This window comes from Microtus ochrogaster, chromosome 10 (genome assembly GCF_000317375.1).
Source record: "Microtus ochrogaster isolate Prairie Vole_2 chromosome 10, MicOch1.0, whole genome shotgun sequence".
Lineage (NCBI taxonomy): Eukaryota > Metazoa > Chordata > Mammalia > Rodentia > Cricetidae > Microtus > Microtus ochrogaster.
In genome coordinates, this window is record NC_022016.1 from 20,132,265 (window position 1) to 20,155,258 (window position 22,994).

Sequence of the window (22,994 nt, forward strand, 5' to 3'; positions counted from 1 at the left end):
TACTTGGGGGTGTGGAGGTGCTCTTTCAGACATCTGTCTAATAATAGCAGTATTAGAATGTAGCTTTATTTCTTTCTCTTCCCATTAAGTGAAATGAATTCTGGGTCCATTAATCAATAGGGAAACTCTGCTATGTGTATGGAAAGGGCACTATGCTAAGCACTCAGAGACATAGAAGTGAATTCCTCTCAGAGGAAAGCACAGCTCTACAGACTGAGGAAAAACAGAAAGGCAATTATGTGGGGATCTCGGGGCTGAGTTTCTAGACATTGCATTTTAACCACGAATCAAACTTGTATTGCTTTGATTTTAATTTTATTTTGAAAGTCTATAGTCTAATAGACTTCCAACATAAGAATGACATCATTTCTATTTTTAATGCATTTATATACTATACAGAAAGTGGTTGGGGACTGAAAATATGAAAGAGAAGGCTTTTGGTGGCCCGCGTGTCAAGAAAAACAGATGCTGTGCTTTGTGCAACCCACTGCTCCTCAAGAAGGAAGAATAATACATAAAAAGATTAAATTGAAAGTTAGTTGAACAAAGCTGGGCAATGTATAAATATATAATAAGTTGAATGATAATACATACATAATAAAGGGTAAGTTGAATAATACATAAGATAAGACCACCGAAGAGAAAGAAAGCAGTAAGACAAGAAGTAGCTGGTACTTCTTCTAAAAGGGGGCAGGAACACCTCACAACTGGTAAGAAAGAGGGAAAAGCCAGGAAGTCCTTAGCATTAGTACAAGATGTAAGTTGTATTTATATAGAAGTCATTTATAATTGAAATTACTTCACATTGGAAACTGTCCCAAAATTTGACCATCTTTCTATCTTTTTCCAGTTTATATATTTTTTCATTTATTTAATTGGTTTGTATAGAGTTGGTCTTATTATATAGTCCAGAAGGGTCTTGAACTCAGAATCCTTCTGGCTCAGCCTCCCAAGAGCTTGGATTCCACATGTGCACAGTATGTTTGCCACCAGGCCTTTGCACGTGTCCCTATCTGAATCAAGAATTTTAACAGTGTACTTGAGGGGTCAAAGGAATGTGTTTCCATCCTTCTGCCTCCTTGAGTGACGTTTTCTCCCTTATTCAATTAAGGTTTCCCTGTTCTCTTCTTCTACTTACACCACGCTTTGCCCGGCTGAACATACTTAGGCAGACCATGATTCCATCTGGGAAACTTTGGAGATCTACAGCCAGCAACATGGCTCAGCAGGCACAGGCACCTGTATCAAGCTTGGTGATCTGAGCCAGATCCTCAGAAATCACATGGTTGGTGAGAATTGGCCCCTGAGGTTTTCCTCTGCCCACCACATCACATGAAGGCCAAGGTTTGCACACATACACACAAGCATGTGTATACACCCACAACACAATAAAAAAAGTGAATAAATGTAAGAAATATTGAGGTCTATATGTCATTAGCAATCTTATGCTAAAACCTTATATTACTTGATGACTTAATCATTTTTCATCTGTTTACATATATATATAATATATATATAATGTATATATATATAATGTAGAGGATGGAAATAACTTAGAAATGAAATAAATATGCAAAAGATATAGGATTCAAAGAAAGCCAGAAAGGATAAAGCAGGTCCATGCCTAGGCAGTGTATTTTCAAACCTCTTACATGTGAAATGAGCTGTGTGAGATGAGGTGTTCACTGGTAGCACAGTGAGCACAATTAACCCATGATGGCTGGTCTCAAATGCACGTTCCATCAGCCGCAAAAAGAATATATTATTGTGTGAGAAAAAGAATCTATTTTCAATAAAAGGAAAAATAAGCCTCATAATGGAAAATGATTCAGCAGCAACAACAAAAGGGTAGTTGAATGGAAATCAAAGAGAGATGGCAAAGCCAACCACCGAGCACCAGTAAGTAGGAGGGGATTTGGCTGTACACCAAATTCAAGGTGCTCAGCAAGACCCACTGGTCCCGGGGCTGGTGAGGTTCACAATCCAGCGAAAGGGGCAGATGTAAGAGACAAAAATTCATTAAATAATCATAACCATGGTAATATTAGATTGTACCAAGGATTCTTCTTCATGACAAAAGACTAGGGAGGCCAAGCCTTCAAAAAAGAAGGTTGGTGTTGAAGGCACTACTCGTTGCTGTCCACACCAGTACAGATTCATAATTGGACAATTAGCTAGGGCTTTAGAACTAATTATATAGTGAATTATAAAATAAAGTATCTCCCAAGAACAACAACAATAACAAAAGGTTGAGTAAGTTACTGATAAGAGTTCACGTGGACTTAAGCCTATCTTTAAACAAACATTTTTCAAACCAAGTTATAGTAACTTTTACTAGCTAGCCTGAGTTTTTGGCACTGGAGCAGGTATACATCCTAAGCCCTAATGTGTCATTCATTCCACAGCATCACTTTAAAGAGATAAAAAGCCTACACAAATAAGGAGTTAGACCAACTCATCTCCCAACAAGGTAATTTCGGCTACAAAGGGCAAGAGCCACAGCGAAGTACAGCGTATGTACTCTGCTCGGCGGCAGCTTGCACAAATGGTGCTCCAGATGTATATCTGTTCAAGGCAGCCCAAGGCAACAGTTTTGATCGATTCTAATGTGATAAAATGCTTCAGGGAAAGTGTGCAGAAATGTGTTTACGTCAGCCCTTAATTAAACTGCTGTTCACGTCCAAAGGACCTTAGAAAACACTGGTGAGACGTTGAGTTCTGGCAATCTCTTCATCCTCGGTCTGGAGCAGCCTGTCATCTAAGTTGCTCCCGGGATAAATGTCACATGGCACTCCAATCACTTAGCCACCTGATAGCAGAACTTTACCAAAGTCAACTAGTGATCTGGGGCAAGATTGAACAGCCACCTTTAGCACCTGCCTGCCGGGGACACCTGCTCTCCTTCCACGTAGGCTGGCTTCTCCAGTGTGTCCAGCTACACTAAGGATACCAACCCGATTTCTGTAGCCAACCTAGAAAACAAACCATTTTATTTGCTAAGAAATTTCTACTCTTTTCCTATAACACATTGGATCTGTAACTGTTTCAAATTAATTATGCAAAGGTCCACAAGACACCCTAAATTTCTGGGAGCTGCTATTTTTAGCCTACCGTGACACTAAATTATAACATAGTAATGCTTGTGCCAGTTCTACGGCTTAGGAAAACATATTTCTATGTAATTAACAAAGAAGTAATTGCATGGAAATATTTTTAAAGGTTGATTATTTTATATATTCCTCAGCTGTCTTCCTTCCTTACTTGGCAGACTCATAAGCAAGTCTAAATGAACTTTACGCACACAAGCCCACACTGGCTATCGTCTCATTTGCTAGTACTGAATGCTAATGTATGTTTTGTTTCTCTACTTAAAAAGCTATAGTCATGGTTTTAACTATTTTCTTAGTTTTTACATTATTAAGCTGTTGGACATTTTAAGGTATCTCCCTCTGATCCCGACACACACACACACACACACACACACACACACACACACACACACATTTTTTCCCCCAGAAATCAAGGTACAATACAAAAAGATCTGGGAAACTTCTGTGAACTTTGACCCTCTCGTATGATGCAGACCAGAGAAACGCATCTTATGTGTGGGAATATTTAACTCAAAGACAGTGCACTGACTGGAGTTTGACAAGATTATATTACAGTCACATCTTATTAAGTTGTTAGTCCTTCTGAGTTCTCTACTTTCCTTTTTATTTTGGACTTTTGCAGGTTTTAGACTTTTATACATTAAAATCTTTCTATAGGTTTACACAAACTGAGGTGGGCACTGCAAATATCATCAGAGACCAAACTCATTTCTCGATGAAGGCAAAGGTGGTCAATACATCCATTCTTCACTGAAACTGTCAAGCCCGGTACAGCACTACAAGTGAAAGATGATCTATACACTAAGAAGGAGAACTCCTGCTTTCCGTTAAAACACCGAGTGGAAGCTGAAAGACAATATAAAAGAGATGAACTATGTGCATAAAATAATAATGTTATTTAGAATAGATGAGATAATAAACCAGAGCCTTCCAAATCAAGTGTGTGGGGTGCTCTCTGGAGCTGGAGTCTGGTATTTTTACTTCAGGCCACAAATCCACAGGCAACTTTGAGACAAGGAAATGGCTTGGGCTCTGTGCCCAGAGGAAAGGTGAAGGCAGAGAGGATGGTTTGCCAACTAAATGCTGAGAGACCACAGTTTCTCCTCTTGTGATTTTGCCTTGGGGAAGATAAAGTTGAGGAGAGAACGGTTTACCTGTTATTTACAATGCTATAAATGTTTTGTAAAAATCTTGTAGTCAGCAAAGCTACGTTGAAATGGCCTGATTATTATTTCAGATTCCAGGCCAGAGCTCAGATGTGTTTATTTCAATTGGTTTCCCTGCGCCGACTGACAGATCTTTTCTGTCATAAGATTTAACTATTGATCAAACACTGTTGGCAGGAAGCTTGCCCTGGAGGGTGAAGAAAGGAGAGAGGAAGAAGAGAGAGAAGCAAATGTAGGAGGGAAGTAAGGGAGAGGGAAAGGGTCCGGGAAGGAGCACACGAAGGGCTGCGTCTTCACTTAAAAGCTCTGCTAAATCTCATGGCTTTTCCAATGTCTCCACTGCTTTCAGAGCAAAACGGAGGCAGCCAAGTTCACAGGAAGAAAAGTTGTGCTGTAACCCCTGACAGAGTAAACAACATACAAATGACAATAAGAGAGGCGCTGGGGCGGAGTCAAGACTCTAGAGAAACTGGTTCGTAAATACATTTTATAGGGCATACTGCAAATTTTCTTACAGGGCTGTGTGCTGCATCTTCAGTATTTCTGCCATGGAGGGGAAGATAAGCTAGTTATGCACTGGTAGTATAAATAGAAGCTGATCAAGACCTTGCTGAACGCTCTGCCAATGCTTGCCAAGGGCTTAGAAATCAGCATAAAACTAAATCCAGTGTTTTACAGTAAAATGTGCACTTTACAATAATGTATGTATATTCTTTCTGAGCTTCTACTGGGTGACTTGCTAGGAGGCTACAGTTTGTTAACGTCCGAAGAGTGAGACAGAGAGAAATGAGCCCAGAAGAGCTAAGAGGATAGACACGTAGTGGTGTTCCTTCTTATTCACTGAGACTGAGAACTCAAAGATCACCTACAAATTTATCAGCAAGCAGGAACTCAAAAATTTCGTATCAACCAGGTTTAGTGGTGCACACTGCTAATTCTAGCACTTCGGAGGCAGAGTTAGAAGGAATAGGAGTTCAAATTTGTCCTAGAGACCCCCCCCCAAACAAAAAACAAAAAAAGAAAGAAGAGCAACAAAAAATTTTTTTTGGTATACTCAAAGAGCAGTATGGTCACAGATATCTTAAAGTGGAAAATGAATGACAGGATAAGCTGCCAATATACTACAAATGAAAAATAAAACAAAACGTATAAAATCATATCTCACATAGGCCCAACAGTGCAAAATGACAACTCAAACTGAAACATGTAGAAAATGCAGTTAAAACTGCCTAGAAATTTGACTCGCATAGGTCAGTCAAATATTAATAAGAGCCAATCCAGGTTTTACCTCTGTATAACAATTAGAGACAACTATTTTTCTTATTTGAATTTTACAGTTTGCCTTCTCAAGTTTCCTATGAAAGACTATTATTACTTTCACCAAAAGTATTAGAAATATTTTATATAAATATGCTATAAAAAACTTCTAGAAAAATATTTTATCCAAATATTAGAGATATGTTTGAAGTTCCAAAGACTGTTACTAATTCCCAATACTGAGTTGACAACTATGGATCTTATAGCATGTCACTACAAGCCTGCACGATACCACGGCTCCATAAAATAAGTGTAGGATCTGTGTGTCCGACGTCACAATATGGAAAGGAAAAGCGTCTTTTATAGAGCTCTAAGACGGAGTGGTAAATAGGACACCAGGAACGAAGTTAAAGACAAGCACCGTCTCTGACAACACCGTAAAGAGAACACGAGAACAGGATTCCAAGGACTCTTGTAGCTGTGAGACTTCACAGCTGTGGGGTGGATGTGGGTAAAGACTTCCTACACACTCAAGTTCACAAAGTGCTCTGGATGCCATGACGAGACACACGGATCTCATCCCGCTGCAGTAGTCTGATGAGGATGCCACAGGGTTCGAAGACTCTGCCGTACACAGAAAGCATCCCTTTATCTACGCACAAGCATCCTTCTACCTCCCATCCAGAATTAGCCAGAAAAATGGCAGGCTGCATCGAGTGGGGAAGATGTCAACTGGAATTTGATTTTTCAATCTTTTTTATTTTTAATGAAATCAGTTTTTCTTAAGAGGAAAAGCATGGTAACGTTTGTGCTAAAGAAAAGAATTCCTGCTTTAAGTATGAGCCATTCAATCCTAATCACACTGGAGTAGAGTGCTGACTGTATTTTTCAGCAACTTGAACCATTTGTGATGGTCGAAGACTCTTGTATATTTTAACCCAAGCCCAGTGGCCTAGCATGTCACTACAAGCCTGCACGATACCTCAGCTCCATAAAGTAGGTGTTTAGGCTTACACCTATATTTAATGCAATGCTAAAGCTGAAATTGCTTTGAAATTCAAAAAATACCTTCCTGTGACATCTTAAAAACAAGTTTCTGAATAATAAAGAACAGTGCTACAAGAACAAATATTGGATAAATTAAATTTCTTTTTTTAAAAACACTTCAAGCTGCTTTTGTCCGTTGGCAATTTCATCTTAACAGGCATTAAAGGATCCTGAGTAATGTCAGTAAACATAATTTGAAAGGGGAAAAATGCCAAACAAGTACACAGGACACGGAGCACATTCTCTTAAAGCAACAGCATAGGTAAATAAATGGCTGCAACTCAGCAGTCTCTGGGGAGAGATCTAGCTATGGGGTCTTGTTAGTGTTAAGCATCCGAGAGCCATGGACTATAAAATAAAATCAATACTGTAACCTTAACTGTAAAAGTCAGAAAGATACTGGAAGTGTTCTAATTTAACAAGATTATAGATGACTTTTTGGAGGTGGACATTTGGGAAATAGCCACGCATTTAGAAACACTTAGGATGCAAGACCCGCCAGGATGCTGTAGCTGTGGACACTGTTGTCTTCCACAATGGTAAGTCAGGGCAGTTTAAGGGATGTGCTACTTTAGTAGATTTACAGGAAACCCTCCAAGTCTTAGAAATGGCCTGGACCTTATTTCAAATAAAATCTGAGAGAGTAAACTAATTGCTTGGGAACAATTATGATTTGATACAACTTAGCAAGTAGAAAAAAATTATAAAAATTTGAAAGTCATTTGTTTGGTACTCACTGCAAATATGATCACTGTTCATAAATTCTGTTTCTTATAGTGGAAAAGTAGTCAAAGCTAGCATAAATTCTAGTGTTTAATCTATACTTTTTCCTCCAATAAATGCAAATGAAGAAAAAATGTCTGTCAATGAAATTACTCGAATGATATGTTTATTATCCTAATGGTTTTAGAAATCACATGAAATTGATCAGTAACAAAACCTCTATTTAGTAATGGACCAATTACATTTTCAAGATAATGTCAATGAAACAGAATATTGTCACAGGGTAATGGCCTCCTATTGCTAGGTCCCCAGTCACTTAGAGAAAATAAATGTTGCCGTCTGGCTGAGTCATTTGTTTTCAAAGTAGGAGACACTGATCCCATAACAAGGTTCTGTATAATAACTCAATCTCTATCAATCATTGGTTGCAGCAGAATGGAACAGGACAGGACATGTATTTGTGAGATTTGGACATTCCTGAAGTATAAGGCAAAACATTCAGTGCCTCCAAGCACATAAACAATCCAATTATTATGTTATTCAATGGGACCATTAAAAGTAAACACTTAAAAGCTAACTTAAGAAATGGAAGACCTGTGGATTTTTCAAAAAGACTTACATTCATGGAAGTTTAAAAACTCAAAGACAGGTCAAGTGTCCTTTCTGTGAGATGCTTGGGGCCAGAAGTTTGGGATTTCAGAGTGTGGGATATTGGCACATACAGAATGGAGCACCTTGGAATGCAATGCAAGTCTAAACACGAATTCGCTTATGCATGTACACCTTATACACATACCCTGAAGGCAGCTTTATACAATATTTTGAGTGTGGGTATGTGTTTAGACTGCAATCCAAAACATAAAGTCAGGTGTGGAATTTTCCACTATGACATCATGAAGTATTTCTAGAAGTGTTTCAGATTTTTGAATATGAGACTACCTAACCTGCCAAACTCTGACTATAACTGACATAAAATCTGAAGCACTAGACACAAAGAAAACTTTGTATCTAAGTTTTTGTTTTGTTTTGTTGTTCATTTTTTACATATGGGAAATCTCCAACCATCACCACTATGGCTGATAATCAATATGTAAAGCATAAGGTGGGATTTTTATACAAACCTACAGAAGCCAGGGGACAGTTTAGAGGAGTTGGTTCTGCCCTTTTACCATATGGGACCTGGGAATTGAAAGCAGGCCTTCCAGCTTGGTGGCAAGTGGCTTCACCTGATGGCCCATCTTGCTGGAGCAGAGGTGGGATTCTCAGAAGGGACTTGAAGCTGTTGTAAACTCGGCATCAGACAGGTATTAAGTCCTCAATAAATGACTGCCCCGGATGAAAACAAAATCTTGGCTTTCTCATTTATATACAGTTTAAACTCACACAATTTCTTTACTGATGGAAGGAAGAGGCTGTCTGGTAAAGGATACGTGGAGATTTGAAAGTATAAGTAAGACACAGTGACAATGTTGGAATTTTTACTCCAAAACAGAACCTTCGATATTATGGGATCTTAACTTTAGAGCACACTTTAGATTATTACTCTGGAGCTGTGTTTGTTAAACTGAAATTGGCACCACATGTTTTAAAAAGCTCTAAGAAACTCTTAGAAGTATGTATAACCGAATGGCATGATTCACTTAAAATATTTTTTAATTGCTGGAAGATAGAAAATGCAAGACTGGCAGAGTAGTGACAGTTTACATAGGGTAATGGTCCATGCAGATGAAGTTTATAGTTCTCTTTATGTATTTTTCACAGGAGGAAAACTTTCGAGAATTGTACCCAGTCACCTGCTTTTCACCAGCTATTCTCCACATTTATTCATGGAAACGGCACAGACTTGTAACATGTGTAGCCAAAAATATTTAATCCTAGTATTAAAGTTGGTTAATAAACATGTATTTTACACATACGATTTATATACATGTATTTACATATTTTACAGAACAAAATTATGTTTTGAGAATCTTACAGAACCCTGAAAATGTATCAATTTATTTCTGTTCTCTGCTTTTTGTTCTTTAACGCCTAACAGGATTTAAGATGAAGTTCTCCAGGAAAACCATTTGCCTGGGAGACTTGTGAGCGAAACTGGCCAGATCCCCTTCTCTCTGAAAAAGGCCTGGGAGCTGGAGGGAAAGCTGCCCAGTCTGTTTCTTCTGAATGATGTCTGGCGGCTCCAGCGCTCTGTGATATGTGGAGAAAAATCACGCTCTCGCTGTGCGGGCCATCAAGACTCTAGTAGCTCTGGCTTTCCAAACTTCTCCAGAACACATTTTTGGAGAACCATAAATCAACGTGTAAAGGGATTTAAAGCAGAAGGTTTGATTATGCCGCAGTACACTGCAAGCAACGCATCCCAGGCCTCGGGATCTTCAAAGTTCCTACTTTTCAATTTTAATCTGTTTCATGGAGTTATCAAACAGAAAGTTGTTGTTACTCAGAACTAATTACGTATTAGGTTTTTCTGCAGAATTGGTGTTTTTAAATCATTAAGTTTCTGCAGCACGAAACCTGGGCTCAACTTTTCCGTATTAACCAGTCCGGGCCCTTGCAACGCGCACACGGCTTGCCCCACCCACCTTGCCAGTCTCCATTCAAACACATGAAAGGCGCCCCGACAGATATCTGTTAATTAGCGGGCAACAAGAGGAATTCTAACGAGAGCCTTCAGGAATAATTTACTGTTCTCCTTGCTGGTTTGAAGATGGTCATGTGATTTTTTTTCAACCTCAGCAGTGTAGCTGAAGGGACTAATCCACACAGAGCGGGGTCTCTGAGATTAGTTTTCCGATATCTTGGTGGGGGTGAGGGGAGCGCTCAGCTCCAGACCTTGACTTATGATACTTTGTGTAAGAAGCTGAAAGAGGAAGATTTAAAACTGGGTTTATACGTTAAATGCAAACCAGTTCCCATACACGTTTATCCCACCAAAGGGTTTTTACCTCTGCTTTTACTTTCTCAAGTTAAGGGGAAGAAAAAAAAAAAAAAGCAGTTGAAGATTTGCCATTTGATTCCTGTGATGCCAACTCTAAGAACAGAATTGGTGGTCAATGGGTCCCCAAAGGCAGCTGGAAAATTTCGCCTGCCAGGTCACTCCCTGCCTTCTCGAGGACTGCTTTTAACGTTAATGACTCTCAGAGAACAGCTACCCAGCCAAGCATGAAAAGCTGTGGCTTCCCTCAGCTCCCACAGCTCACAGGAACCTTGAGATTCCAGCCTTCATCAAACAGGAGTTTGGGCTCTGGCGCTCTCCCAGTTTGGGACTTAATGCTCCCTCTAGCTCCTCCCATCCGGGAGGAGGAAGGCCTCTGAATTCACACACAGAATAAGCACGCTAATCTAATCTAGTCAGCAGCCCCTCCTGGACAGTCTCATCGCACAGCAGTATATTAAATATTCTACATATTCATTCACCAAAGAAGAAAGTTTAAATTGAGTTAAAACAGAACTTTGCACACTTAGATGACCGCTCATATCTGGCGCATCTGTGAACATTCCTTGAACTCACGGTAAGCGGTACTGCTCTTGAATCTGCTTCTCTCGCACGCTGCCTCAGTCCACAGACCTACCCCTACTTACTTCCTGAGTCAGCTCAAGATAGAACACAGGCATCTTAGTGTCTACCTCCCTCTCTTCCTGCAGGCCCTTCCCCCGAGTTCATTTGTTGAAAGCAAACACTAGCTCCTTGGAGAACTTTAGAAAGTACAAACTGTAGGTTAGAGCACTGGCAACTTCACTGTTAACAAAGTTAACGGCTGGAACTTAGAACTATACCCAAACTTCAGACAGACTTGCTGGAGAGGCTTATTTACGCATCAGAACTTCGGTGACATTGTGTTTATGTGTGCGGTGCTGGGAATGGACCCAGGGCCTGGCGCATGCTCAGCCAGCACTTACCTACCACCGAGCTGCGCTGTCCGCTGTTAAATATTCTTTTAAAAAAATTAGTAATTGTATTTTCTAGAACTTGTTGTAATCAGAATATGATGCCTGTATAGTCTTAAAAGTTCAGTTTGAATTTTTAACTAACTTTAATTATGTATCAGTATATAAATCGTCTCAATTTTTCTAAGATTTCACCATATTGATTTTGTGTAATGAGTTATAGCTCATGGTATTTCAAAAGTAAGCTAGCACCAAAGCATGAAGGCAATCATTTGTAACCTGCTTTACCTATTTATTTTTGGTAAAACCTTTTTTCATAAATAATTATTTCTCTCCAGCAGGTCCAAGGCTAGCAACTTTCTCAATCTTATTTGTGTGCCTAATTCCTATAAAAATTATTGCCATATGATAAAATTGATAAATGTTAAATGTGTCAAATTATCTAGTCCTAAATACATAGAAATTAATAAACTTTTACTACATGAGAAATCCTTTATGTTGATATTTTATCTAAGATTACAAGTTGCCTTACTGTTGATCAGACTGAGAAGCCATTAAATTTCCCATTCAGAAATTTTCAACAACGTGTAACCTATCAATCAGTCTATTAAACTACTGGACATTAGAATACAACTAGGTTTAGTCTCATGAAATTAACCTGAAATAGGGAAAAAAAACATGACATGCATGAATTTTCATCTTGCATTGCAAGTTATAAAGCACTGTTCTAGTCCTTTCAAGAGAAGTCAGCAGGGAATCAAGTTTCTCAATATACTCAAGAAGATACAATTAAATATAGACAAGTTCTCCAGAGACCTTTTAGTGGATAAATGTTGGAATCAGACACATGTCCAACCTGCATGTTTTATAAGCTTAATCATTAAGATCTTAATGAAGAAAAAGTCAACCAAAAGAGATACTTAGGGCTGAGGCTGCAGCTCAGGGGTAGAGTGTTTGCAGGGCAGCATCAGTGCTTGGGCTGTATCCTCAGCATGACCCCCCAAAAAAGAAAGAAAATGAAGCAGTTAGAAGTTTCAGACCTTGGGGTTTACAGGGGAGACTAAGGAAAGGGAATATTCTAGCCAGACCTCAGGAAAGGAACGCAGTCACTGCTCTGGTTCCTCATGCCCGCTATTAGTTTCTTCTTCATTCAAATCATAACTGACAAATTTAACTCCTATCAACATGTTACACACTCCTCTCTCGAACATTTAAATACTATTTAGTTTAAATATAGTTTTGTCTACCTTTGCAAAGTTAAAAACTATAATTTTAAAATTGGAAAATATGTTTTGAAAAGAAAAAGCAATATACAACTATGTCTTTAATATGCAAAAATAAAAATGTTTTAACATAAAGTATTAAAAACTACATAGGTCTACATTAGCACATGAAAGCTAGATTTGGAATGAATGTTTTGTATAAATTCTTTTTTTTTTTTCTTTCGAGACAAGGTTTCTCTGTAGCTTTGTAGCCTGTCCTGGAACTAGCTCTTGTAGACCAGGCTGGCCTCGAACTCAGACAGATCCACCTGCCTCTGCCTCCCAAGTGTTGGGATTAAAGGCATGTGCTACCCCCGCTTGGCAAATGTTTTGTATGAATTCTTTTAAAAATAAAAAAGAAATAATAACTTGGTCACATTGCATCCCTTATTTCTGCCTTGGAATAGAAAATATTATAACATAGTGTCCATAATCCTATTACTTTCTATTCTTATATTTCAAAATTCAGCTTTGAAAGGGGGCCAGAAAAGATGTTAATAGACAGCTAATAATCATAGATTAAGGCAGATACCCAGGGAATAATAATATTAGCATTTCTGTCTATTAAAAACAGCAGCCAGTGACAATCAACCAGTGAGTGCTGTTGAGTACCACAGTGTGTGAGAAGTGACTGGGAGATGCTAGCCCGATGCTGCCTGGCAAGCAATGCTCACTCAGCAGTGCCCTAGACCGTGCCTTCAGAGCAGGCCAAGATGCCTGGAGACACTATGAAGATGGCCAAGGACAATCGTGGGGCATTTGATTTTGAAAATGTAAGAAATGGATTTCCCTCTAAGAACAAAAGCACCACGCTGGGCTCAGCACGTTTGTGAAGGTTTGTGAAGATAGTCCTGTCCTTGGGTTTCTCACTGTGGTTGAAGCCTTCTTCCCACAACGGCTTATTGTGCACATTCAAAACCCCCAGTCCTCAAATTCCAAGTGGCAGGTGCTTTTAAGCACATGAGAAGGAACATTCCTCACTGCTCTTACTACAGTCTGCTCTTCCAGCCTCCTCGGATAGTGTTAGTCGTCTTGAAAATCATCAAGACAATGCAATGATTTTACAAAGAGGAAGAATGACAGTTTCCCTTCTACTTTTCAAAAATGTTTTACAATACGTCGTGAGATTAGCTCTGCTGAATAGCGGAAGGGAAATCAGTTCTCGCGGAGTGACATTCTACAAGAAAGAACACCTACACTTCGGCAACACTCCCATCTACAGGTGCTCAGTGCTGTCATTGCTACCGTTCGGGTCTGTCCCAGAATCGCTTCTGACAAAGAAAATACGGCTTTGTTTAGAGTAAAGTGGCAACGTCAGTCAAACAAGGACTGAAGCATGAAGGGCTGTGCTTTTTTTTTTTTTTTCTTTTCTTTTTCTTGCCTTTGCTAGTGAGTCTGGATGCCAACCGATCAGTGTCTCATTTACCTGATCAATGTTTACTATGGCCCTACTATGCAGCAGTGTTGCCTTTGGTGCTAATGCAAGTTGACTTCAGCTGGGCGGTGGTGGCGGCACATCATTAATCCCACCACCTGGGAGGCAGAGTTAGGTGGATCTCTTGAGTTTGAGGCTAGCCTGGTCTACAAGAGCTAGTTCGAGGACAATTAGGACTGTTACACAGAGAAACCTGTCTCGAAGGAAATCAAACAAACAAACAAAAACCCCAAAAAACAAAAACCATGGTATAGATACATCTAAACAATATATAAATACAGAATTCTATATTATGAATACAATGAAAGAGTAATACTGGCTACCAATACACAAAAGCAGGAAAATGAATTCAGATTGACACTTCTCAGTGGATGATGAGCTATTAAGGATATTAAGAAATTTGCCAGAAGAAAGCTAGGAAAGACCACTTCAGAAGGCATGGCTTCTAAAAAAGTTCTTGGGCATCGCATTCCAACATCCAAATGAAGCCATAGGCCCAGATGCCAGTAGGCATGAAAAGCAGCGTGTAAGCCTGTGGTCAAGTGTGGAAACACTGCTTCCTGATAAACCGTGTCTACTGCCTGAAGACTGGATGCGTGGAGAGCTTCAAAACCCAAACTCTACTGGTTTTCCAATCCTCTGTCTCACGCCTCCCTCCCACTTTCCCAAAAGTGGTATCAAGTTCACAGCACAAATAACCATTCTGAAACAGCTTTCCCACCTCAGTGCCTGGTCCTGCATCTTTACAGTTAAATGCATAAGAGAAGGGCTGGGGAGATGCATTAGCATTTAAGAGTACTTGCAGCCACATAGCAGCTCAAACAATCTACAATTCCTGTTCCAGGGGATCTGATGCCCTCTCTGGTCTCCACAGACACCAGGTATCCACATGGCACACACACATGCATACAAGTTAAGCACTCATACACATAACAAAGATAAATAAATCTTTTAACAGGAAATCTTTTAAAAGAAATCAGCATGTGAAAGGCAATCCAATTCTTAATCCAGTTCCCCAGGAAGGCCTCCTCCTTCTAGAAATCCTCTGTCACTCAAGATGAAATTCTGACGAGCAAGAAGGAAACCCTGGCAAGGAAGTGACATTGGCTACAAATGCTACGTTCCAGGGTTAGCTGTCTGACTTCTCTGCAAGCCTACAGACACATGCCTGAGTCCTAGGCTGCACACCATTAGTGAAGAACACATCCCGTCTATATTTTTAAACACACAGAATTTGATATAAAAGAAACTTACAAATACTATAAAAACTTATTTGCATAGCAAAAACAAACCAAAGTTGTAACTAGCTGATTTGTCTGTTCTCTCCCCTTTAATATCTCCTTATTGTGCAGAAAGGCATAAATATGTGTCATGTAAAAAAAAAAAAAAAACACACAGGAAAACCTATATATTTCAAGAATAAAGATCAACTCAGATCCCTGAAAGCTAAATCAGATTTATATAAAGTTATTCTCCTCGACTGTCCTAGCCATGGGTTTCCGTAGGCAGCAACTATATTACCGTAGAAACAGTCCCTGCTCTCATCTGTGAGCTGCGCTGTACCTACTTCCAGAAGGAACGACAGCTTCCTTTAAGCGAGAATTCCCAGTATCTCACACTGCCGGCTGCCTGGTTTGCTCGTCCCTTCATGCTCACAGAGAGATCAATGGGAGCTCACTGAGTCTGAACTTGCCGCTCTGCTGAGATTCTACCATATAGTGTAGATGGGCCCAAGTGAGTTGCATACAGAGTCACGGTCTATGAAAGACCATTTCATCCAAAAATAAGATATAATAAAACGGGTTTTTTGTAACTTTGGTAACATTTGACCACTTTCATAAAATTATCTTAAAAATAATTTTAGTGAAATTATTTCAAGCATAGTCCATACTGACACTTTAGGAAATGGTGACTAAGTAAAATAGGATATATTACATAGACTGATGCCCTTGAAGGCATGTTCTTACCCACCTTGGTCTCTTTCATGCCATGTTCGACTTCCAGCAGCTGGTGAATTTGGAGAGGGGTAAAAGTCTCCTGTAGGACTTGGCTCCATATTTTCATCTATGGATATAGTTTTGGGTCTTTTGCTGTTAAAATAGAATGATAATGGCATTAATAATATTCCTGAAAAGATGAGTAGCATTCACATGCACACACACACACACACACACACACACACACACACACACACACAAATGGCTTCCAGTGGGGCTGTGGTGACACACGCCTTTAATCCCAACACCCGGGAGGCAGAGGCAGGTGGATCTCTGTGAGTTTGAGGTCAGCCTGGTCTATAGAACTAGCTCCAGGACAGGCTCCAAAGCTACTGAGAAACCCTGCCTCAAAACAAAACAAAACAAAACAAAACAAAACAAAACAAAACAAAAAAAACAAATAGAAAACAAAACTTCCATAAATCATAGTTGAAGTGATAGTTTGAAAGAATAGTGAGCATTCAAGACATCCATAGGAATAGTGAAGATTTCAGTTCACTATATATATATATATACACAATACACACACACACACATACACACACACACACACACACACACACACTACCTATTCTTATATTTACCATCTATCCCTACCTAATAAAAAATGTTTGGTATGATTACATTTTCAGGTTTCTTTCAGAGAAACTTCAGTTATTACAAATGAACTCTCAACGTGTCTTTTCTGCTAACACTGAAACTTTTTCAAGGTGCACTGAGTCATCTTATGTTTCTGATATTAATACTGCTGACAGCATTAGCCACAGACAAGGCAATGCTTTACTGTTAACTGGGGAATGAGGTAACAGAAGTTGGCAGTGAAACAGGTCCAGGAATCCCTCATTTTGACCAAGTCAGTTATTAGATCCAATAGCAGGTTCCTCAACCTTTCTAAACTCAGCTAATCACCTGTAAGGTGGAAATAATAAAACCCAGTTTAAAGGGTTTGGCTGAGAAGATGAAGTGAGTTAATAACCATAAAGCTCTCAGCTAAATGGTTTGCAGTTTGAAGATACTCATTAATATTAATTATTAGTGTTGACCTTGTAATTAATAGCATGAAGACCGTTTCTAGAACTTTACTAGTTGTGAGTATTCCATGTTTTTTACCTTTTTTTTTTTAGAGAAATTAGCCTACTAGTTCTTTATTCATAAGATCAACCTGAAAAATGATTATTGCCCAATCAAATGGTGTGTGTTTAGGAAATACTTTGAGTGGAAAAACACGACCTACTTATTACACAGAAAAGCGGGTACCTACAGAGAAGATTAAAAGCTGTTTTATGACATGAATGATCCTTTTGGGTCCTCTGCTTTGGTACGCTCCAACCAGAACCCCAGTAAACATCTCATTACTGACTCTGGAATGAAAGCTCTGTCTTTTACTTAAAGAAGTCTCACTTAAACCTATGTTCTTAAGCAACAACCACAAAATATCACCTGAATTAATTTTATGCGCTGTTAATAAATGTAATGTCACCAAGGTTTGTGACTATAGATTATTTCAAAAAATTGCATGCAAACCTTAAGTCCCCATTTTTAATAAACAGGGGAACAAATCTGGAGAAATGCGGTGAATTTGCCCAGGACAAGTGAACAGAAGGGGCCGCACCAGGAGGAGGTCTCCCAGCCAGGGGGCTCCATGCCTAAACCCTGAAGCCTGAGCGCATCTCGTTTGTTTGTAGTTAGAGCGTGGTTAATTGTGGCCTGACCATCCCCGGAGGACTGACATGATTGGACATGACAACCTCTCCCCATGCTAACGCTTAGCAGAAATGATACCATTGCTTTCGTCTCTACCCAAAACTATCCAAATGGAGAGCTTATGCATATTTTTTAAGTTCTCCCGTTAATGTAATTCTCTTCCACTATGAGTCAGTAGCAGTATGAAAAAAAATGTAGGAAAATTTATTTCTACAAGGAGCAACAGAGAAATGTCTTTAAGCTGTGCTTATATTGAAGGACAAAGGTCGGCCAGGATGAAAGACCTGTGCTGACAACATATGGATCCAAAGGAGGAAATTTAAAAATCATAATTCACATTCTAAATTTAGAAAAATTAAAGCACTTTTAAGAGATAATCTCAGTGATAATAAACCCAATTATTTTGATTTACAATCGAATTATATGAAAATACAGTTGGGTCATCAATGTTATAAAATCGACCTTACTTTATAAACACAAATATGGATATTCTCACAACTATCCACAGACAATTAGCTTCCATTACTGAAAAGAATCTAGAAAAATATTTTCCCAGATTGTCTTTTATTCTTAAAAATTAGCATAATGCATGCTTGTTTTTTGGAATCCGTGTACATTATGCTCGCCTGTGGCTGTATTGAAGGCTCTGGAAATGAGACAGGTCTTCATACATGAAGGACACAGCTTAAAAGGAAACACCCCACATCTGTAATGGCTATCTTGAATGACAGTTACAAGGGTAGGAGAGGAAGAAAACACTGGCTAAGCCAGTCTCAGAGCAACTGAGGCTTTCACGGGTACCAGAAGAGCTAGCTGATTTAGTCAGAAAATCTCAATCAAATGAACGTTGCAGTTTGAAATCAGCTTTATCTTTATGGCTAGGGGAATGACACTGTTGTCATCTTCCATTATCTCAAGCGCAGATGTGGCATCACAGTGAAGTTACCAGGATGCATTGGCTAAGGGCGAGGCCTCGCAGCAGCAGTATCAACTACATGTTATTTTTTTTTCATTTATTTATGTGTATGAATGTTTTGCCTGTATGTGTACCATGTGCACGCCTGGTGTCCGTGGAAGTCAGCAAATGGTGTATTCCCTGGAACTGGAGTTTCCACAGGGCTGCGAGCCACCATATGGGTTCTGGGAGTGGAACCCAGGTCCTCTGTAAAGGCAAGCCAGTGCTCTTGGCTACTGAGCCATCTTTCTAACTCCCAGTATCACTTTTAAAGTTGCCAAGATTAGGATGCAGAATTATATTTCATATCAAAAGACAAACTCTCTTTAATATCTTTTCATGGTTCATCTCCAACCCCTCCCTCAGAGACTTTTAAGGTGCTCTGAACAGCAATTACATTCAATATGCATATTAAAACAATATGACTAACAAAACAAATGAACAAAGTCTGTGGATCGTCAGTAGGCAGGTGTCTCCCCTTTCCCGCCTGACTTTCTACATAAAGGGTGAGAGCACACGCAGCAGCACCACCATTACCTGCTCGGTGGAGAAGACAGCGACCTCTGCAGGTTCACACCAGAATTCATGTCGTGATAGTATGGCTGGCTGGGGATTTCTCCGATTGGGAAGTTGACTCCAGTTCCCTGGGTTATGGGTGCTGAGGAATAAAATTTTTTAAAAGAAATGTTGTAAGTGTTTATTCATGATTATTTCCATTCAGATATAAAATCACTAATTTTTTTTTTTTCATGGCTCTGGGCAAGAGCTCTCCTTATCTGCAGATGCGCTATTCCTTGTATGCGGCAGGTAAAAGCCCAAATCCTCTAGTCCAGTTTGGCTATTCTGCACATTCACACTAGATCCCTGGCTACCACTCCCCCTCCTCACACTACCCAATCTTCTTTATATACTCCCCCATATTAGAAATCACTCCGTCATCTGTCATTCCCCAGCTTATAGACGTAGGCAGAGCAGAACAAATGATTCCTATCACCTAAAACCAAATGATATGCTTGGTACTGAACTAAATCATCATTACATATGCATATATGCATATATATATTTCATAAATAAAGATTCAAGATATCCTATATTAGTTCTAACAACAGCATTAGAATGAAATAAAAACCATGATGGTTACAAGTTCTGGTGGCATACACCTGTAATCCCAGCACTAGGGAGGCTAAGGCAGAAGAACAGAGAAGTCAAGGTGAAGCTGGACTATGAAGCAAGTCTGAGGCCAGTCTGATAATGCAGTGAGACCCTGTCTCAAACAAAACCATAATATGTATAATTTGATTTAAGCAAATCTAGAGTTAGGGCAGGAATGAGTAAAACTTATGAATATGAAATAAAACTCTTAAGTGTTTTGCAAATCCACCTTTAGGAAGGTTTTATAAATGACTGTTCATTATATCTTCACCCACAGGCTGGAGTCTAAAAATAATAAGACTTTCCATCCAAACCCTCTGCCACTTACACAAAATGTGCCTCAGTTTGCACACAATAAGACAGCAACTTAGCAAGAAGGTTATTTGGAGATAAAAGAAGTCATGGTAGCCGGGCGCACGCCTTTAATCCCAGCACTTGGGAGGCAGAGACAGGTTCAGTAACATACAGGGCAGTACAGAGAGCAACCAAAACACTCGTGCAAACATCAAAATACCCCAGCAGTGTAGATAGCAGGAAATCTGCCCCAGGGCGTAGCATAACGATCACAATCTGTAGGTTTTGCAGGAAGAAAGGAAGCAGTGACTTGAATGGTCAAAACCAAAAACAGCTATGAAAAAGCCATCTGTAGTGGGCTTTGGAGAAGGAACAAGACAACAGAGGAAGATTTGCCCAAACGGCCACGGCTGTAGAAGTAAAGAATAGAGACAACCTAGAAAGTGAAGAACTGGACGGCAGGGTGCGCGGCCAGCTGAACCCTCAAGCCTTCAGAAGCTCCATTCAGTGTGCACTGGGGACTTGGCGATAGATTCCTCAAGCCCTTGAAATCCACTCGGACACACAATCCACTATTCCACAGCCTCTCCTATCTGCCCGCAGCTGAATGTGGGCTTACAGAGGGTGGTTAATTTCCAAGACTGTCTCCTCACCCAGAGCTTTTCATAACATTAAAGTGCATGTCTATCCATTTGATTGGATTTTAATACCTGTCAGGCCAAGACTAACTTCAAATGTTTTTAGGAAAGTATGATTAAAAGGCGTGTGCTTCACCACAGAGAACTAACCACGGACTGTAGAGAGAGATCTCTACTGAAATACAGCAAATCTATATCCGCTGGAAGAGTCTCAGCTCCAGACTGCCACAGCCCCTGTCTTCTTCTGCTAAGTGGTTCATTGTTTCAGTTAAATTAGTCCATAGTCCATATATTTAAACCCTCTTTATACAGAAAATATTTTTATGCTGAGCGTAATTGTTATTTAAATTATTTAGACAGCTACGATACTGATGTTTGGCTGTGGCCCGAAATACGCCAGAAGTTTAAAAAGGTGGAATTTGTTATGACCCAATAACCACATGCTTTAGAATTTATACATAGATCCTTGGTCTATGTGGCCCGAGAAGCACGTATGTGTTTGAAGTGGATAGTTGATTGTCTCTGAGAACATGAACAATCTGCCTGCCTCCGACAGTAGAGACGTAGCAACTTCAGACTGTTCAGACTGGGATTACTCCCTCCTGTGGAGATGCGGGTATGGCCTGTGTCACTAGACCTGTGGTCACACTCTTGCCTGATCCAGTAATCCATCAGAAGAGACAAGCTACATGAAGTCTCCAGTGTGACTCTGTGTATCACTCTCCAGTAAACATGCTTTTTGTTGTGGCCACCTCAGAAACCCAGGTTATTTTACAATGTTTGGCTAAAATGACTAGAATTTTACATGCCTTAACTTTTCGAAACATTTTTGTGAAGGTATTAAGATTGTACAGTACTTGGGCAACTTTCTTCCTATTGCATATAGATAGCTTAATATTCACTACAGTGTGTATGGCCAGAAGCATGCTGGGGCTAGAGTGCAGGAAATGGATCAGGCATGATGATGCATGTCTTTGACCCCAGCATTCAGGAGGCAGAAACAGGTGGCTTTTTATAAACTCAAGGACAACCTGGTCTACAGAGCAAGTCCAGGCTAGACAGGGATAGGTGGTGGGGCCCAGACTAAACACTCAAAAGCTTAGTGTGTGTTCTGAGAGTAAATGGGAGGTTACTGAAAAGAAAGTCGACTAACAGTAAATATGACCAAAACCTTCAAACAGCGCACAACTTCCTGAGCGACACAAGAGCATCGGAGAAGAGCAAGTCTGCCAGATCTCCCTGAAACTAAGTCTCTGGAAGAGCCCACCGCAGATGCAAACATGTCTCTTAGCACTTCTTCCAGACAGAGCTCTAAGAAAGCCAGTGTCTGCAAAAGCACACTGGAAGTGCTGATGCCCTCCTAGAAGCCAGGCACCAAAGAACCTTGGCTACTGAAGGTTCTTAGATGCCAGAAGCTGTCCTTAACCAACTGGAGATATTCAACAGAGTCATCACTATCCTGAAACTGAATGGCTTCATTAGCTAAAGTCAACATGTACATCAGTAGGTCACATGACCGTAAATGCTAGAGGCTGGAACCAGGGGCAGGTCATGAATCAAGAAGCCAGAACCTGTGACACACGACAGACGGCTTGTGCAGAAAGCTTGACTTAACAAACCCCTGTTTCATAAACAATGAGGTTCAACTGTGTAAACAAGGTTGTAGCACGAATATATTAAAACGCTTAGAAGAATAGGGCTTGCAAGCATCTCAGAGACATCTATTTACATATGGAGGAGAAAGTAAATGTTTGCTGAATAAATTAACTAAGGAATGAATATGGATAATTAATGTACTAATTACAAATCAGTAATGTTTGTTATGACACATAACTTAAAAACCTCTAAGAAGTGACAGTATGAATTAAGAATGAATGAAACATGTCCAAATTTACCTTGTTTCTGAAATGTTATGAGAAGGAACTTTTAATTTACATTCTATGTTTGAAATGTCAATTTTCCAAGATATCATTTTGGGCCCTTGAAGTTCCCAAAGTGGCTCTCCTTTGACAGTACTCGGCACGGTGTTATTTACAATGGGGTACTATGTGAATCTTCTCTGAAGGATGGCTCTACTGGCCTTCTCATGGGAAGGTACAAAATCCATGACGGAGCTTTTGAAATGGTGCAAGTTGAGAAAATAGTTTCCTATGCCCCATAGCTTCACGACTCAGCCTCACTGAGGAACAACTTCAAATACCCTGTTCCTTGGGGGCAAGGGTTTCTTGAAAATCACATGTGGCCCCGGATGACAGACTAGACCATCAGGAGCCTCGTGCACAGCACGTACCCACACCAGTGCTGCAGGAATATACAGCCATACAGCCATCCCTAATGCTGCCCCCAACTTAATGAACCCATGA

General features: G+C 39.9%; 1 protein-coding gene across 5 annotated transcripts in view; it reads right to left on the bottom strand.

Moving 5' to 3' along the window:
• Nucleotides 1-22,994, bottom strand: part of Nfib (nuclear factor I B) — a 215,301-nt gene that overhangs the window by 46,843 nt on the left and 145,464 nt on the right. For all 5 annotated transcript variants that reach the window (XM_026781900.1, XM_005352670.3, XM_026781901.1 and 2 more), the window contains exons 5-6: nt 19,085-19,205; nt 15,863-15,981 (exon numbers count right to left, since the gene is read on the bottom strand). In XM_026781900.1, coding sequence (XP_026637701.1) covers nt 15,863-15,981; nt 19,085-19,205 — 240 coding nt within the window. The remainder of the gene's footprint in view (nt 1-15,862; nt 15,982-19,084; nt 19,206-22,994) is intronic.